Below are 19,902 nucleotides of genomic sequence, written 5' to 3' on the forward strand. Positions count from 1 at the left end.
CTCTTTAAAAATAAATTCTAGAACGCACTGCTGCAATTTCGGCTTCATCAAGAGCAATTAGTGCCACTAAGTTTCAAACGTAATCAAAATTCGCTACAACAGTCGGTGAACAAAATAAACAATCACATTCAATGTAGACTATTAAAACAACGTAAAAAAAAACAAACCATAAAATAAAATTGCAAAAAAGAAACAATACCTAATTCACAGATTCTAAAAACTTAGGAAGAAAAACTGCTTTGAAACTGGGAGTAAGTTGTAAAAATTTCCCACAAACATATTCCTATAAGAATTATTGAGAATAGCAACTATGTTTTCACAGCAAAAAGCGTTCCATTTTCCTACGGGAAATTTTTTCCATAAATCTAAGAACTGGGTCTCTCCCTGAACAAGTTTTCTTCAAGTTGATGTCTTTATTGACTTTAATAAAGGATTTGACCAAACTGATAATAATTGTCTATTGTTGTCGAAACTTGATCCTTTTCTTCAGTTTTTTTCAGTGTCTTGCAATTCTTAATAAAATCATATCTTGGGAATAGAAAGCCAAAAATTCAATGTCAGAATTACATTTTGGATAGTTATATTACAACGTCGTGTGTACCGCAAGGTTCCACTCTTGGACCATTACTATTCTTGCTTTTCATTAATAATATGTACAATACTTTGTCTACAAACTCTAAACCTCTCTTGATGATCTTAAGTCGACTTAGAAATGTTGTAATGAAAACCAACTTCACTTCATCTCGTCTACAATGTTGTGTAATGTCTTCCACCAAAAATCAAGAATCCATTGAATCTGCTTATGACATTTAATTGCTAGCATCCTCATACTTCAAATACAGAATATTTGAAAGTCATCTTCAATACTAAACTATTGTAAACCTTATTTTTCGCTTTAGCATCCACTCTATCATGTCCACTTGAAGAATCAATCTGAAAATGTACACTGAAAAGTCCTGAAATTCCAAACGTTTCTAATTGATATCCAATTAGATGCTTTGATCAAATGCAATTTTTGCAAAAATCTCCAATCTTTGCAAACTCGTCTTAAGTCCATTAAATGCGAGTTGCATACACTATTTTTTCTATGATCCGACCAGTCAAAGCAATCCAATAATTGCTATCCTCTTACATTCCCATTGGTCACAAATTGTCCCATGGTTACCATAACCCATTTTGATTGGTCATAAGCTTGTATCTTCACGAATGTCATTTAAAAAACAGATCACAAACGAACATTTAACGAACCAATTAAAGTACAGAAATAAAAAAAAATATATGATATTAACTTTGAATCTTTAAATTTTTGTTCCATAATTCCTTGTCTTTAGTCGATTTAACTTGCATTTGTAGTGAATAATGTAAATTTGATTGTAAGTAAGTAAAGTATTTACTATTACATATTACGTATAATATTAGAAAAAAATTAAAATTCAGTAGAGGAAACAGCCGTTGAAAAACAATGATTTATCCAGCAATTACCAAATAATTTGTATTTTTAATTAATGATTATTGTGTATTGCTTCCTCCTGATGGGTATTTTCCACGTTGGGCCGATTGGTCGGTTATTATGTTATTTGAGAGAATGCAGAACACGCAGGAAGAGTGTGGGTACGGTGGCGATGGCGAGGGCCGCTCGAAGGCCGCAGCTTCGCCCACTGACCATAAACAGCAGCAGCAGCAGTACGAAGAGAACGGGTTGTTGACCGTCGTTTCAGCTTTCAGAAAACCGCAATTGCAACGAAAGAATCGCTTTTGACCTAAGTCAAAGCGGGAGCGGCGCCAAAACGCCTCCACAATTGCGTAATGTAATGAAAATACCGAGGAATTGTCGTCGTTGCTATTTCAAGGAGATACATTATTGATTCTCCGGTGAGGGATCCCCGAGGGACCGACTTTAAAACTACACTACACGATCTAATATCATTTCGTTTCGGCGATAAATATTTGGTTGGGGAGAAGAGGAAAATAGATGAACGCGGTTTACTCAAGGACGATGCAAAAAGATTGATTTTTATCAGGGACAAGGTCGTGGCGAATGATTGGAGTAATAACAAACAAACTATAAAAACAGATGGATGAGATAACGGCCCAAATTCTCCTTTTTCTCGCAACGAGAACTGGGAGGAAATTCGTTGTTTATTCCTTCGAGTTTGAAAACTATAAACTTATCCGCAACATCGCCATCTACTTAATGTTATCTGCAGTTGGAGGGAATAATGTCCACAGATTATAGAGAGAAGTTGCTTGCATTGTAATTCACACTGAAATGGGACAATTATGTTGGGTTTACCGTTGTGACGAGCGGTTTAACGTGTTAGAAAATTGCATCCAGGCAGATATTTTCTAGTTTACTAGACACATTTTTGCGGCGCTTTCGGTAATAGAGACTTTCGAACTAAATAAAGTGCTCAAAATGTAAGAAAGCATTGTACCAAAAAGAGAATGCAATACAATGTGCCACTACATTTATTATGTTTCTCACATTTTAAACATTTTTGCTATTCTTCAACCTTAACAGAAAAATATTAATGCGGCCATTTCTATTCGGAGCAAAAACCTCCACGCCACGTTTATCGTTTATGTCCATGACCATGTTCCATTATATTTTAATGGTCTACTTGGAGATCCTAATCGCAAATTATTAATCAATACGACGACTTTTATTTCATGTAAACAAAAAATATGTATCGAGATAAAGTAACGTGAAATTCCAGTGCTCCACTATTCGGGTGAAATCAATTTACTCAAATAAACAAACCTTCAATGGAATTTATTGTGCAAAGTATCGTAAATCGATAGACTTGTTTAGTGTGTGGTAAAATATGAAGACACTTTTCTCTCTTCAGTTTACTTCAAAGTGAATTTATTTTAAATCAATATTTATTATTTAAAATCCTTGAATTGATGTGAAACACATTTTACTTTATGATTTTTTAAGCGTTGCGTATAGGCAAGACAGGGAAAAAAGTTAATATCGACGCTTTTTACGTGAAGATTTTTATGTAATATCTTGGAATTTTAGGTCGTAACGTTTCAACGACATTTCATAAAAATTCTGAAATGTATGAAAATTATTACTTTAAGTGAAACGTGACGACTTGGAAAAGGCAAAAGTGACATCAAGAAGCTCCCTGCTCTCAAAAGAACAAAAAATATGTAACACAAAATTTGTTTAACAATTAAATTCACGCGTGGTAAATTTCGTAAAAAGGTTGACAATTCCGCTTCTGATTTAAACATTTTGAAAATATCTCAGCAGAAAAACGTAGATTACTCGTAATTTCAGATCAAAACATAAAAACAGAAAGATTCGATAACGCTATTTTTTTTCGAGAACAATTGTGAAACTAGAAGAGATAAAAAACTATAAAAACTTGCACGCACAATACAAAGTTGCACGCCGCAAAGTTGCGGCGTTCAATGCATTATTCTTAAAAGTTTTAACTTAATCGTCTTAGTAAAACGTTTTTATTAACAGAGAAATTTTTTATAGTTTTCTAAAATTTTGAGTCCAGTCCTGATTACTTTCCAGTTAGAGATAAGCATTTCAAAATAATCTACCTCATTTCTATGGATACCAGATTTGCAATAATGTTACTTTTAATTTTTTTAAATATTTTTGATAGCACTGCCCTTAGAATATCAACAAATCTGTAAGCTCGTAACTACTGTAACCACAACTGTGACAATGACAATTTTTTTACTACTGCCAATGGCCCTTTAATTTTTTGGCAATTCTCAAATTTAAACAGAGCCGCCTTCAAAGATTTCAAAAAATGAAGTAATTGTACCTTCGTTATCATCAACATTTTACTAAGATGTTTTAGATTAAAACTCTTAAGAACAATGGATGTTATCATCTGTTGAATGGAACGCCTTAACTTCTCGAACACCTGTATAAGCAATGCATCTTTTCCCAATATTCTCTAAACTTTAGCAAAAAAGTGTTAAAATACTGTACTATTATTTTAAAATCTATGAAAAGTACTATTTTTTTCTCAATCAGAAGAGAGCTTAAACTTAGAGCTTAAGATTTTACGAGTAGAAATCTTAAGCTATAATCAAAAATGTTTTATTTTTTAGTAATTTTTTGGGGAGTTGTTTTCAAATATTTTTATTTTTTAGGTTTTATTCAAGGGCTCTAGTTCCTAAGTGTGCAATATCCAAGTTTAATAACTTTTAACAAACCGAGACCTATCGAACCTATCGTCTTTTAGAAAGCTTTTTTCACCTAGAAAAATTTTATACCAACCAAAAAAAAAATTTTTCTTCGAAGACTCATCAAATGTTGACATTTTCATTAAAATCTCATTACGCAAAGTGACTCTTTTATGTCGCTTACCCGCAAAAAACTTTTATGTTCTAGGTCGCCAAAGTATTTTATTAAAATATAATCAAAAATGTTTTATTTTTTAGTAATTTTTTGACGAGTTATTATCAAGTATTTTTACTTTTTAGGTTTTTGTTAAGTGCTCTAGTTCCTAAATGTGCAATCTCCAAGTTTAATAATTTTCGTCTTTTAGAAAGCTTTTTTCACCTAGAAAAATTTTATACTCACCTAAAAAGAAAAAAAATTTTTTTCAAAGACTGTCACCAAATGTTGACATTTTCGTTAAATTCTCATTACGCAAATTAACTTTTTTATGTCGTTTACACCCAAAAAACTTGTATGTTCTAGAACGCCAAAGTATTTTATTAAAAGAAAAGTCAATAATTTTTTTTAAACATACCTTCTCATACTAGTGCAGTTCTCGAAAAAACATTGTTTGGAACTTGAATGCAAATGTATGTAGGATTTCGCATTCTTGAAAGGTACTATAAAAATAAGTAGGTACGTATTTTGCAAAAATTATTTGCTTTATTTAGAGATTATACTGTTTGAAATAATATTGTGAATAGTGTTTATCGTGTAAAAGTTTTAAATGATTTCCTATGTAAAATATAATACAATACTTAATTTGGAAAGGGAAAGTGATTGATGGATTGATTCTCATTTATGCAACAAATAAGCAGATTAAGGTCGAGGATATACAAATTAGCTATTCATTATTGAACTTATACAACATTTTTCCTACAGTGCAGCAAATTCTGAATAGTGTACTTGCCACTAATACATCTTAAATGATTTTCATTTGCAAACAGATTTTTTTCCTTTTAGCGATTGCCGATTATACACAAAAAATGTACAATTGGCAGTCGGCAGGTGCACATATTAAGCTATACCGATTTATTGACCCCTTCACAAAAATAATAGTCTTAACAATTAAATATTCCATTCTGAGGCAATTTGGTTTATTTCAAACGATTTGCATCAATTAATGCAAGCCTATTGTTCATTCGTTCCATTTTTTGTTTACCTTATTCCATGTTTTGCAATAACGGTTTCAACACCCTAATAAAAACACGACCTCACTTCGAGTGAGGGTTTGCTGAAAAATTCTCCACCTCCGCAATATCGTTGGTCAAGTTCATTCTAAATTTTTATTTGCCATAAATTCCGGAGACCCGACCCAAAATCTGGACGACATCGTCGATAAATTGCCAAGTTGTATTGGCTCGAAGTTGGCGTACAAAAAGCACAAACCTAAACTAATTTACCTCAAACAATACCAAATTCATGTCATTTACATTAATTATAAAGCGCAAAGTTTGAATTGGATGCTGGGGCTTCGGAAACTCTGACAAATTTAATAAACAAGCTGTAAACGCAAATTGATTGCTTCCATGGACAATAGCAGCCCCACCATGCCCATGATGGGTCGTTCTGCTGCGTCAACGTGTAATTGTGAATTGTTGATTATTTACAACGGGACATCAGCAATTTATCAAGGTTTTTGCTCCTAGCTGCATTTTTCAAGCAATGAATTACCGACGAGACTGTCTATTTATACGAGAGTTAATTTCAATTAACGCTGGTCGTTGTCCCTCGCACCAACACATGTTGGGGTGCAGAAACCGGGCCAGGTAGCAAAAACTGGAGCTTGTCCACAAAACCGCGGCAAAAACGCAGCAAAGCGCCCGGAATTCGCCCGAGTGTCGGTTTTTTCCGGCGTGTAGAAAATCAAGGGGGCTTTACCATCTTTCATGCTCCTAGGCTGCGTGGCTGAGGCTCCGCTACTGTGGCTTTTGTCAACCGTACAATACATAATCACACACTTTAACACTACAACATAAGTCACTCTCACCGAACTAAAATTATCATAATTAGAAGTTTATTAATTAGTTTTACGCGAACTTATTTACACACGAAGAACACTGCCAAAACCCAGCGGCCATTACTGATTTCGCTTGCTCGGCCGCCTCCAGATGGCATCCGCGCCGCTGACCTTGGCGATTTTCGGGCGATTTGGCGCCGATTGCGCTTCGCCCCCTTGTCACAACACTGGGGATTTTGACTTTGGGCCACCGGACACCTCCTGATAAACCACGGGAATTTAATTTGTCAATTTATTTTCAAAATGATTGGGGGGACGATTGGCGAGCCTGGTGGGACGTCAAGTGTCAGATGATTTGAATATGTGTCAACGTGTCTCAAATCAAGCAAAAGTAATGATTTTTTCCCGTAATTGAAAATGTCACGCAGCGCTCAGCGTGGGGGGCTCAACCCCGAGCCAGACAGCCCCAAAATCAGTATCCTTTTCCTCGATATCACTCGTTTTTCCCAACCTGTCCAATTTTTCATTTGCAGTGGGGCTGTTTTCGTGTTTTTCATCCTTTACGGGTACATGCAAGAGCTGATCTTCACCATCGACGGCTTCCAGCCCTTCGGGTGGTACCTCACGTTGGTCCAGTTCGGGTTTTACAGCGTCTTTGGCCTGATTGAGACACGAATAAGGAACATAACCTCTCGATCGTAAGTGGTTCGATTTTAAGGCCCCAGAACACCGATTTGTTCCAGAATTCCGATCCAAACGTACTTTTTACTCGCACTGTTGACCCTTGGCACCATGGGTTTCTCTAATGCCTCGCTCGGTTACTTGAATTATCCGACTCAAGTGATTTTCAAGTGTTGCAAGTTAATTCCGGTCCTTGTCGGGAGTATTCTAATTCAGGGCAAACGGTACGGGCCTTTGGACTTTAGTGCAGCTGTTTTGATGTGTGTGGGACTAACATTATTCACTCTGGGTGTGTATGTTCACTAATCAAAGCCATGTGCCCCCTAATAAGTGACTCAAAAACTCGAACTAATTTCAGCCGATTCACATGTACAACCAAATTTTAACACTAAAGGCATCTTCATGATCTCGATGGCCTTGCTGTGCGACGCAATTATAGGAAATGTGCAGGAAAAGTCAATGAAAAATTATGGGGCTCCGAATTCCGAAGTCGTCCTGTTTTCGTATTCAATTGGGTTTGTGTACCTCCTTATTGTGATGGTGGCCACTGGCGACTTCACCGATGGCTTGCAATTTTTTTCTACTGTAGTTTATTAAATGATCATTTTTCCCAAAAGTTTGATTTCAATTATATTTTCAGAATCCAAAAAAACTGTACGGTTACGCTTTAATTTTTTCACTAACTGGGTATTTGGGGATTCAGATCGTTCTCACTCTAGTCAGGACTTGTGGGGCTTTTGCGGCAGTCACTGTGACAACGTGCCGCAAAGCCGTGACTATTATCATATCATTTGTTTTTTTCAGCAAACCTTTTACGTTTCAGTAAGTGTAAAAATAATTCTCCGAATTACAATTAATTCTTATGTTTTAGGTATTTATGGTCCGGTTTATTGGTAGTTTTAGGTATTTATTTAAATTTGTTTAGTAAAAGGCATCCAATGTCGATGCAAGACTTGGAGGTGTTTATAGAAAGGTGCATTCGAACAATCAAATTAAAACTTTATAACAAACGTCAAGGTCCTCGCCACTATATGGCGAACGTTTGATTTTAGTGATTTAAGCAATACTTTGCCATATTTTATATTTTGTTTTATCGTAATAGATGTGTTCATTTTTTATTGCTTTAAGACCGGACCCGTCCTTTTCACTCCCGGAAGATGGCGCTCAAATCAAAATACACAACGCTCAAAGACGAACACCAACGCAAAACTTAATTATTTAAATTAACATAATATATGTGGATTTTTCAGATTTTTTATTCCACAAAATATGTTCAAATTTTGAGGTTTGTAGAATAAAAGATCGTATTTTTCACTTTTTAATTCAATTGAAATGAATTCACTGCATAAGAAAAAAATGGGGACCTGTCCAACGAGTTGTTCAAATGAAAAAAAGAAAAACAAATTGAATTTCTAAGATAAATAATGAGCCCAACAATTAATTGAACAGGAAGTTTAAATATATTTTTGTAACTGAGTTTCCTTTAAGAAAAACATCTTATGAAAAAAATACAATAAACATAGATAGGTCCATCTAGTACCATGTCCAAAAAAACCCAAAAAATTATGTCCTGTTTTCTAATAATAATAAAAATCCACAATAAATTATTTTAAACGCAACTGTTTTTTAAATTCATACTGTTATTATAAATTCAATTATTTATTTATTTATTTATTATTAATATTATTATAATGACAAAAGGTTTGGTGTGTCGGGTTTTTAAACTTTGTTTTATTTATTGATAAAACAGTAAACAAAAATGTCGGCTGGCGTTTTAAAAAAGTAAAAATGACGTCACAACAACTCAAAAACAAATGACATCACGTCACTAGCATTAAAAAAAATAAAACCGAGCTGTTGGAGGATTTTTTTGAAAAATGAGTAATTACAAGATATGAACTTTGTGCGTCACTTTTAATTCAGTCTGTATATTTTAATAAGGCCATTAGAATGTTACGATTTTTTTTCATGTAATTTTAATGTCAACTTTTTTATAAAAAATAAAACTACTGAATTTTTAACACGTTACTTTCAAAAATTATTTAAAATGAGGTAATTACTGACCTGTGAGATTTAATTGAAGGGCTTTCAAAAAATGTGTACAACTATAATTCCAATTAGGTACAAAAAAATCCCGAAAGTTCCGTTACAAAAAAATCCTCCAAAATACTCAACAGTAATTCCAAAATCCAAATTAACTTCTCTAATTTCAAAATAATTCCTGTAAATCCAAATTATGCTGATTTTCCCTTTTGACAATTATCGTATTTCACTATTTCTTAAAACTACCACGGAAATAAGAAATCGTTTTGAGAAATAGTGAAATACAGTTTATAAAAAAAGAAAAACACTAATCCAGATAATTCCATTCCAAATGGTTCCAGAAAGAATTTTAATAATTCCAGGACAGCACCATAAATCCGAAAGGCAACAAACAATTTTGATGAAATCAGAAAAATCTGCACATCTTTTCCAGAGTTATCAGTCCCCCGAGTTTAACTTGAGGCAGCATCCAAAGAAACCATTTTGTGTTATCAATTTATCAATTCATTATCTTCCTTAATAATTCAATTTTTCATTTGAACAATTTCTTTTTAAACATTTGAGTTCCCGAATTTCCTTCTGTTAACAGGACACGGCAATATTCACAAAGGTTCATATACTGTTGTACTTTCCATTACTGCGTTGGTGCGCATCTTTTTGCGCGTTCTCTGTCGCTGAGTAGCACAATGTTTTATTCATACTGTATATGTACAAAATTTAATATGATTGTTCCTATATAAAAATCAATAACATATGGCTTTTCTTAAGAACAGATAAAAACTTGACTGGATCAAATCTGACTGTATAACCATCTCAAACATAAATAATTATACTAATACACTCACGATCACTATCATGACTATGTTTCCTCATAAAATAAAAATATACTTAAAACAAAAATAAAAGCAATACATTTAAGACGTGATTAACACTTATATAACTCTAAAAATAAGTTTCTCAATAATTTAGAATGAATTTTGTACATTGTTTATTGCACAAAACCAAAAATCAAAAAGCCAATACCACGTGTGGCCTCCGTCAAAAATAGAGAGCTCCGTGTCCACCACACGCGATATTACTCGAACTGAAGACAACCACACATACAATAATACACTGAAGAAGGAAGGGAAGCAAGTATTGGTCCACGTCCAATATTTTGAGTAAAAAGACGTACAAAAAGTCGTATAAAAGTTAAATTCTCGAATAGGTCACTTGAATTTTGCCTTTTTGTACTGCGTGATATCGTACGTGGCTTCGGACACTAACTCAAACCAGTCTTAGAAATTTTGAAGAATGTGCGGCAAGCAAACGGGCGAGTGGAAAACCAAACACAACTGAGATCTAGTGTTTATACGTATTGGTGGTACCCCACTAATCGGGCACCTCCCGATAGGGCACCTCTGACGTCACGTTGAACCCTTCAAAGTAGTGGGTCAGAAACTCAAAGGTGGGCCTGTTTTCGGGCTTCGCGTCCCAGCACTGCAGCATTATCGAGTAGATCTCGTCGGGGAGCACGTGCGAGGTGGGTTTGCCCATCCTGTAGCCCTTCTCGACCATGTCTATGACCTCGCGCCCGTGCATCCCCGGGTACGGGACCTGTCCGTAGGTGAAGAGCTCCATCAGGAAGATGCCGTAAGACCAGACGTCCGACTTTATGGAGAACTTCCCGTAGACGATGGCCTCGGGGGCCGTCCACTTGACGGGGAACCTCGAGCCCTGCTTGGGGCAATACTCATTGTCTTCAATCACCCTCGCAAGCCCGAAATCGCAGATTTTCGCAATGTTATTTTCGCCGATTAAAACATTACGCGCGGCTAAATCCCGATGGATCAATTGTTTGGACTCGAGATACTCCATCCCGCTGGCCACTTGGAACGCTATGTACACCAGGTCCTCGAACTCCAGCTCCTTGCCTTCGTCCTTTCGCAGGAAGTCGAGGAGGCTGCCCTTGGACATGTACTCCTGGACGATGTAGATGGGTTCGTGTTCGCTGCACACGCCGAAGAGGGTGACCAAGCGCTTGTGGCGGAACTTCTTCATGATGGCCGCTTCTTGTAAAAAGGCTTGTGTGGACATTGTGCCCTCGCGGAGCATTTTAACGGCGACTTCGATGTTGTTTTTCCATTTGCCGTACCACACTTCGCCGAAGTTGCCGCGGCCTAGGCGCTGGATGAGTTGGATTTCCTCGCGTGGGATTTCCCATTTGTCGCGGTAGGTGGGCCCCAGGTCCCACATCGTGGGCTGGGGCTTGGGGCACGGCTTCGACAAGACGTGGCAAAGGCCATAAGCGTTTTCTAAAAGGGTGGGAATTTTTCGTAACGTGTTTGTTCTAACTACAAGAAACGAAACGACGTACAAAAAAAAACGTCCCCGGAGTACCGAATTTTAAAAAATGTCTATTTCAATAACGGTTAGCACAAGGCAAAGAAAAAAAATACAGACTGATAGAGCATTACATTCTCAGTAGTAAGAGATAAAAAAGAAATTATGCCTTGACCACCAATTACCACAAAGTCGTAAATTATTGGAGCGTTTGGATCCTTAATATTAAAATATTAATTGCTCAAAAGTTCGCATAATTCTATTCTAGCAATTATTGCTATAAAAATTAAAGGAGTTATACACCAATAACTTAAAAACAAAAATTACCAAAATTGGTTTGAATGCCTCACAGGAATACCTTAAAAATTTTAAAGAATATCAAAGTATCAAATGGTAGCGTAATTAATTTCCTATCGTTTAGATTGTCAATTTATTTTTTGACTCGACCAGAGATATTTATTTTTGCCTCGGCCATAAAACTTGGAACATCTGTATTTAAAAAATTACGAACTTTTACCAATCTGAAGACTGTGCGGTAACAGATGCAAAAAAATATCAAAAAAGTTGTGGACAAATTTCCCACAAAAACGGCACCCTAGCCGTTCAAACGACGGATCCGTTTCATTTTACTGGTGGTGAAGAATGGAAAAATTAATTTAAACTTAACTTGGAGATAGAAAAATGGTGTCGCGAACTTTTTTTGTAGGAAATTTAATTCTCTATAACTTTGTTTCGTACTACTTTGTGTATCTTCAACCGCATCTCCTTCCTTCTCAATAATATAACGGGGAACGCAAATTGGTAAATGCTTATAATTTTTTATAATCGTACTCGTGCTATTTTAAAAAATTCAATTTACCTGTATCCGTAATCTTTTTTATAATTATTGAAATCGTCACATTTGTTCCAGGCTGTCCTGACTATACCTACTTCCAAAGAAATTAAAAAACTGTAACTACTTTTTTATTAATAGTAAAATTTGGAATCATTCTTTAACTTTAGTTTTTTTTCTGTTTTGTTTATGAAGTTCCCTTAAAATTTTACATAAAAAATACATTAAAATTGAAAGAGAAATCTAATTAGTACTCATTCAGTTGGTCTCTTACCAAGTACTACTAGTACTCCTTTTGTTGTAACTACATAGTTAAGACATTTTAAATTTTACCTACAAAATATATATTCAAGTTGAAAGAAAAACCTAATTCTCATTCAGTTGTCCTCTTAGGAAGTACCTACTCCTAGTACTCCTTTACTTGTTACTATATAGATATTTACAAAAAGCATCTGATAAATAGGTAAATAGAATGAAATTAAATGAATATTTCCGTTATCAGGGTTTGTTAAATCTTAAAGTAAAGCAGCCAAATTTTGTTCCAGTGAGCACAGTGAAATTAATGTATACCTACTTGCTGATTTAATCATAGGTGATTATTTAAGCATAAAAAAGACAATTTTAAAAAATTCCATTTACTCGCAAGCAGATGGATAAAGCTTTATTTCGAAATCTTGAACTTTGTAAAATAGGATCCTTACTACTAAGTATTAAGTTTAAGTAAATAAACATCTTATTTTCCAAGTTTGTTAAAGTCAGTAATATGTACTAAAAATATGATTATGAAATATTTCACAATACTTTAAAGCTGAATTTTGGAAGTAAAAAACATAACTGACACCCAGCTCTATTTTAGATGTACAGGGTAGTTATTTTTTGAATTGAATGATATAAAGAATGCATTGTATAGACATAAATAAAAAATATTTGGTCAAAAAAATAGCAAATATATAGCAAATAGCAAATGAAATAACAAAATTTGACTCTTTGGCCATAAAAAAATTAACGAATACTCCAAGGTTAAACTAAACATTACAAACTACTAAAAGAAGATGTAATGTAAACATTTATCCAAAAAATACGTTGTAAAAATTTTGAAAGAAAAACTAGTGGCTTTTTCCGTAACTTAAAAAAGACACAATTTGTATATTTATTTCACAAACTGATTTGATGATCATCTTGTACAAATTGCTTTGCAACATTTAGTACAAAATGTAGAACATTTTCTATACAACATGCCTGGGTAGTTTGTGAATCGTCTCCTGTTTAGAGGAGACTTATCATTTCTTGCCGGTCTGTCTTCAATGATCTCAGATCATTGTCACTTATCTTGAACATCATTATTTACTGATCAGTGATCAGTTTTATTACCACTATCATTACATAAATAATTGAAAACGTCTGCCAACTTAGCTAACTTAAAAAGCGGGACATTTTCACAAAACGAAATCAAAAAATACGCCAAAGTAACTGGTATTGCTAGGTCAAATTTGACTCAGAAGTTAAATACTGACGCAACCCAAATACTTACACTGTATCTGGAAGAATACATCGCGCCTAGAGAATACCTGGAGGGGGTTGAATTTATCAGGTCTAGACACCTACAGCGATTTGACAATTTGACTTAACTACGGAAAAACAAAACCAGTTGACAGTTAAACCGTATTCGCAGCGTTTTGAAAAATCTGAGACGAAGCGCAAATTTTAAATTTAAAACAACTTTTTTCCCACATTTCTCGTGAAAATTTTGGTCGTCACTTTTTCTCAGTCTATTAAGAATGCAAAGCACAACATTTCTGTATTTTTTCCAAGTAATTAGTGAATTGAATTGAATTTGAATTAATTTAAAACGATCTGGTACCGGGAGTAAAAATACTACTCTCCGTATTATATTTTTTGGGGTGCGATTTTGTACCTCGTTTCGTTCCCTACTCTAGTTTCAACTTACTGGTGTAAGCATTGACTAATTCGACTAAAGTGAGGAATGTTTTGTTGGTGGAAATGTAGAATCCGCCGTTATCAAGCGGCTTGATTTTGTAGTGTTTGACGTGGTATTCCCTGATCTCCTCCCAGTCTTTGACTGAGAGCGAATACCCGTTGGGATTATGCTCGGAAGGACGGACTAGGAAAGTTCCTCTTGGATTTTCCTCGGCGAGGAGAAGCTTCTCGGCTTCCTTTCGCGATACGTTTTCAAAAAACCAGCTAAAAGACAAAGGATGTGACAATTTCCCGTTGTGATAAGAGGAAAAACCGATACTAACTCTTCGCTTTCGACGCTCAATTCGGCCGCTACAAAATTTCCAGGGATGTAGCCCTGGACTTTGGTTATGAGATGTATCACATTTAGCCAATCGCCTTCGGAGTCATCGATGACTTCCATGCGATCGCCTTTCTTAAACGAGACATCGCTGCTGTCGCGGGCCTCGTAGTTGTAAAGGGCCACGACCACGCGGCCCTTTACGGAAAGAGGGGGCCGTGTGGGGGTCGGCCGACTCCTTATTATATCGACATGACTCCGCTGAGGGTCCGGTGTGTAGGGATTGTTGATTGTCAGTCGAGGTGGACCACCTGGAATTTTTTTTTCATTATTTTATGTAGGAGTTTTCGTGACTAGTAACATTTTGGGGCCGCCAAGGTCACCCGATCTGACACCGTTAGACAATAATGATTTACCCAACATGTTTGGAAAATACGAGGGAAAATATAATTTCCAACTTGAATAACTTGTTTGCAGCACGAGTGCAGTGAGTGCTCTTGGATGGACAGTTTTTGTGGCAATAAATTTACAAAGAAATTATAAATAATTATGGGTTGGTTTTTTTATATTATATTATTCGAAAATAAAATTAACTAGACGCCCTCTGGTGATGACTTTTGAACTATGTCGAAAACAGTAACGAAATTTTCGTAATTCCACATTTAATTGACGTCTAGTAAATTGTTTAACAATTTTGCGTGTATAGTGTTAATTGCTTACATTGGAGAGAATCACTTTAAAAGTACGTGGTGGTAAATACTAGCTTTGACTTTGGTTCTGCGGTTTTTCGTGGTGTAAAGTGTTTATTGTTGGAATTTGAAAATGAATAAAAAGTGAAAAAGATTTAAATTTTCATTACAAAGTGTTATCAAACAATTGTCTAATTAAAGACTATAGTAATGGATCACAGCGAACACAAAGTTGGGCTCAAGAAACCAATAAATTAGTGAATTTTAGGTTAGAATTTTTCCACTGATAAAATCATGAAATACTTCGATAAATCAACAAAACTACAATTAAGATTAACAACTGCTAATACACTTAAACGTAAATTATGCCAAAAGGTAGGCTTCTCAATGTCTTTGTAATAATTTTCCAATAAAGAAAGTAAACCAAAAAGTCATTCATTATTCGTGTTTTCCTCGACATCTCCAATTTGTCAACATTCGTTTCTTCCACCAAAGATACAATAATCATTCCGCATAGGCAATGTAATAATTGTGAAGCCTCAAAATTCGTACAACGCTCAAAATATCCGAATAAACATTTTCCCGCCATTTATGGTTACTGTTTTCGACCTAGCTCAGTGGCGCCCTCAACGGTAACTTTACTTCCGAATATTATATTATATATTATATAGGAAATATTGGGAGAGTTGGGACACTGAATGTCAATTTTCGAAATTTTGGTTCATATACGTCGGTTGGAATGTGTAAAAAACAAATTGGGATAGAAATGAGTGGTGTTACACTTGAAATTTGGCGAAAAGTCAAATAAATTTGTCAAAAAACGTTTCCATTTTTCGTCGACTAACTGCGTTTAGAAATGGTTTAGATTGGCAGTCGTCGTCAATTCACTGTTTTTTTTATATAAACTCCAAATTTTAAAAGAGATTTCTTTGTAAATATAAGAATTTTACGTCTAAACTCTTCATCATAAACATTTTTTCCTTAACTTTAAGAAATGGTAATCATCGATGAAAGAGAGAGAAATTGAACCTTTCCTGCCAAGTTTTACGTTTATTATTAACAAGCATTTGGAAAAGTGGATTGACTAAATAATATTATGTACAAAATCTATGAGATTTTGGGAATTTGTCTATGCATTTACAAAATACGTAGGTACTTGAACCCAAAATTGGTTCTAATTTTTAGGAAAGTTGAACCTGTCACTGCTTGGCCGCCTTTAGCATCTACGTGAACTTTAGATTTTGTTTCAAATTATAAAGTTATTGGGAATTCACGATCTTGTTACGTTTTTCATACGAGAACACCTTCAATATCATTTTTTAGAAAATTTAAAAAGACGACAGGAAATATGAAGGGTTCTTGATGACCAATTTTTGGGACGTCTAACTAAAAATTGTGACTGAAAGAAAAGCATTTTTAGCATTGAAGTATGTTTTAAGTTATGTATTTAATATTAAAATAAATATTGAAAAATTTCAGAAATGTGAACATTAATATTAAGAGGTATTCAATTATTTTCTTTTTTTAAATAGTAATCCCAAAATTTCTACGTTTCCTACGTCCCTGGTTAAATTTGACGTAAAATTATGTCATTTTATGCATTTGACAAAAATTATAACCTTTTCGTCATAAACCTCTGACATAAGTAAGTAACAAAAAAAGGAAAGAAATATAGTGGCGGTCAGCTCGATTTGCGTGTGCGTCATCAATTTCATTTTTTCATTACCAACACAAAGCTATAAAAAATTATCAAAAACAATGCAAATTTAAACAGCTAAGGGCTATCTAAGGGTGGTATCCTTTAACATTAATTTACATGTGCACTTCGACAACACCGTCAAGTGTCACGAATTTGTCAAACTGACATTGACAGTAAATTATAGACGTCGTCGAAAGTGTTATCGGTGTTAATCGCAAGTATTTTCTGTTCGTTTATTGTGTTTTGTGATTTGCGTTTCGTTAGGTTTTTGATTTTGCGTTTATTAGTTCTTGTTTTCTGAATCTGTATTTTTTGTAACAACTCATAATTTAAACACTTCGTAACCTCAAAAATTATTTGATAGTTTGTCACCGCTATGCCCCTGCTATGTAAACTTAGTGACAGAAATGTCAGATGACGCACACGCAAACGGAGCTGAGCGCTACCATATATACCTTATTCACATAATACAAAATTGGTTCGGTTTGACGTTCAGTGTCCCAACTTTCCCAATAAAGGAACTCTAGGTTTTTTACATATCGTAAAAAAACATCGTTTCTATAACAATGGTAGCGACAGCAACCTAAATAACCCAATAAAAGTCCTTAAATTTTATTGCCATGCACGTGTGGTAGTACAAAAAAATCCTGGTAAATACAGCGGTGTTCTGTCCAATAATTCGTTTATCGACTCGAAAAACGTGGGCAATTCAAACAGTGGGGTTTTGGAATGAATTTTGATGAAATGAAAAGCTTACAAATATTTAACCAAACACAGAGAGCATCGTTGTTTATTCTCTCAGCTTGTATACCAATCGTTCAAAGCTTTAAAGCTTCCCGTAAACATTTCTATTAAACAGCCAGAAACGTGACCGACCATTAACGACCTGCTACTAATTGCGCCACTTTACATAAGTAGCAACACTAACGTCCGCTATTACATTTGTTGCACATTTCACTTCTTAATTGTATTAGCAACAATCTCTTCTTTGTATCTTCGGCAGAATGGTATAATCGCCGCATGTTTCGCCTGGAAACTGCTTGTTACCATAATAAGAAATAAGAACACCTAGAAATAATTTTTTTCGTGAAAACAACGGCCTGGTTTTTTCAAAATACGGGCCACCCTAACCATAGGGCTAAATGGGCTTTTAGGACTGTGTTTTGGCTTGCACTCGAAACACTTCCAATGCACTTTTTTTGGAGTTTTCAGGTTGAAGTCTCCGTGGTTTTCAGTTTATAGCATTGGTGTTTTACTGTTTTATCTTTTATTTTTGAGTTATTTGCACAATAATTAACTAAACTTACACACTTTTTAAGGAATGACGTCAAAGTAACATTTTATATTTTATTGTTTTTTTTAAGATGAAAGTTATAATAGCTTTACGTTTCGAGTGATTCACTGAAATAAATACGTACGAATCGAATCATAAAAATTAATAACTTTTAAAAACTTAAAATACATTCATTTCGAAATCACGAATTATCAAACTGTCTTTTAAATAACAATTAGTGTAATTGAACCAAAAAATCCAACTTTGACCACAAAATGTAAAAAAAATCTGGAGTTATGGTTTTAAAAGATTTTGAGTTTTTATTTTTTTAGGTTTCGATTTTTTTTTTGGTTTCAATTTTAGACTTTAACTTTTCATAATGTTTTAATCAAAATTCTTACGAATTTTTCGCAACAAACTCTGAGGAAACCACATTTTCACATTTTTATTCAAATTTATTTATTTACTATTATTCTGAACTTTAACTTTTTTAAGTTTTTGTGTTTAACAAAGCTGTTTCTGAATTAACTCGACTCCATGGGGTTTTCAATAGGATTGTTTGATTTTATTATTTTTATAATTTTTTTTTTGTTTTATGTTTAAATTTTTGAAAATTAATGCTCGACTTCTACGCTAAATTTTTAAATTTTGGATCTAATACAGAATACAGATTGCAGAAAACTAAATTCAACCATGTTGTATCTTTGTTAATAATATTATACAAATATTAATAGAAAAAGTTTTAATTTCGATGAATCTAAAATTGAAAAACGGGTTCTCCAGGTAGGTAGCCTAGGAAAAACGTATAAGTTAAAATCGCGAAATATCAGAAACCTATAATTCCTGAGCGACATTGTTTCTAACTAAAAAATCTCGCATATCCGACGAATCTTTTATTTTACGTTTAAATCAATTTAGGCTTTTCAGATTTTTAAATTTGTTTCTTTTGGCTTTGTAGATTTATAAATATAGTTGTGTTTTTTTTTGGCCAGTCTTCACTTAATAGAAGTAAACTTAGGTTTTCAGATTGTAATTATTATCTCTGGTTTATTCGAATTTAGGTGTTTATACAGGCTGTTTCAAAATTAGTAAATTCTGAGTACAGAACGTTTTAGAGAATCACTTCAATAGGCCAAATATATATATAAAAAAAATACGACGTTTCCTTGCAAAGATGCATTGGTCTGAAGATCACTCTTTGAATTAGGTTTTCTTCAAATGCAGAGTAAAAACAGTTTCAGTGTTTATTGTTATTAACTGTGTAAATGATTATAAAACAGTAACAATGTAAAAAAAATTCTCAAAAAAATTGCTTAAAAATGAAACGGCAAATTACAAAAAATTTACATTTTTTTAAGATTCTAAAACAAAGCTTGGTTTTCGAGACATTATTTTACATTATTATTTATAATTTATAATCATTTATAACAATAAACACTAAAATTTTTTGGTTGAATTTTTAGAAAACGTAATTCAAAGTGCACCTGAAGTGCAACTTCAAACTACTGAAGTGATTCTCTACAATGCTCTTAGTTCGTAATCCTCCAATTTTGAGACGTCCTGTATTTTACGTTCACACAGTTTTTAGTTTAAAGACTTTTTGTAATGACAACCGATCTTTTATGCAAATAAATACTTAAAAAAAAGATAAAATTTAAAAATTAATAACAAAACAAAATAAATTACTGGTAATCACACACAAGAGGATTTATCTTTTTGGTTCTTGCCTTGTTACTGTTTCTATAAATAACATATTAAGGCTCTTTGTGAAAAATTCCAACTTTTTTATTTTATTTCATTTCATTTTAAATTTTTTTTATCCTTACCAGAAAGATAAGGAAATTGTTTAATTTATTTGAATGAGGTCTAAGTTCTTTTTCTTTATTTTAAAATTGTCACTGTCACAATTTGAACTAGACATCGTAATTGTTGTTAGTGCTTTTCTTGC

General features: G+C 33.9%; 3 protein-coding genes across 7 annotated transcripts in view; 1 reads left to right on the forward strand and 2 right to left on the reverse strand.

Annotated features, from left to right (window-relative positions):
- Eip63E (Ecdysone-induced protein 63E) overlaps positions 1–6,400 on the reverse strand; it is an 84,433-nt gene extending 78,033 nt beyond the window's left edge. Inside the window, exons 1-2 of one of the 2 annotated variants that reach the window (XM_064357401.1) lie at positions 6,247–6,400; positions 6,080–6,192 (exon numbers count right to left, since the gene is read on the reverse strand). In XM_064357401.1, coding sequence (XP_064213471.1) covers positions 6,080–6,149 — 70 coding nt within the window. In that variant the 5' untranslated portion in view covers positions 6,150–6,192; positions 6,247–6,400. Of the gene's footprint in view, positions 1–6,079 lie in introns of both variants that reach the window. The other variant, XM_008193178.3, reaches the window with a different exon arrangement.
- A 5-nt stretch (positions 6,401–6,405) lies between these two features.
- Papst2 (PAPS transporter 2) lies at positions 6,406–7,955 on the forward strand. Of its 3 annotated transcripts, none has more exons than XM_008193182.3 (6): positions 6,406–6,549; positions 6,692–6,856; positions 6,902–7,128; positions 7,198–7,424; positions 7,480–7,661; positions 7,711–7,955. In XM_008193182.3, exons 2-6 carry the CDS (start codon positions 6,729–6,731, stop codon positions 7,883–7,885), a joined length of 939 nt encoding a protein of 312 aa, XP_008191404.1. In that variant the 5' UTR covers positions 6,406–6,549; positions 6,692–6,728; the 3' UTR covers positions 7,886–7,955. The 3 variants fall into 3 exon arrangements, with proteins under 3 accessions (XP_008191404.1, XP_008191403.1, XP_008191405.1); XM_008193183.3 differs by having other exon boundaries at positions 6,503–6,633; XM_008193181.3 differs by having other exon boundaries at positions 6,450–6,856.
- A 1,601-nt stretch (positions 7,956–9,556) lies between these two features.
- Src64B (Src oncogene at 64B) overlaps positions 9,557–19,902 on the reverse strand; it is a 34,804-nt gene continuing 24,458 nt past the window's right edge. For both annotated transcript variants that reach the window (XM_961321.4, XM_064357400.1), the window contains exons 3-5: positions 14,298–14,604; positions 13,985–14,238; positions 9,557–11,176 (exon numbers count right to left, since the gene is read on the reverse strand). In XM_961321.4, the coding sequence (XP_966414.1) occupies positions 10,254–11,176; positions 13,985–14,238; positions 14,298–14,604 (1,484 nt within the window). In that variant the 3' untranslated portion in view covers positions 9,557–10,253. The remainder of the gene's footprint in view (positions 11,177–13,984; positions 14,239–14,297; positions 14,605–19,902) is intronic.

The sequence above is a fragment of the Tribolium castaneum genome, chromosome 1 (genome assembly GCF_031307605.1).
Source record: "Tribolium castaneum strain GA2 chromosome 1, icTriCast1.1, whole genome shotgun sequence".
NCBI lineage: Eukaryota > Metazoa > Arthropoda > Insecta > Coleoptera > Tenebrionidae > Tribolium > Tribolium castaneum.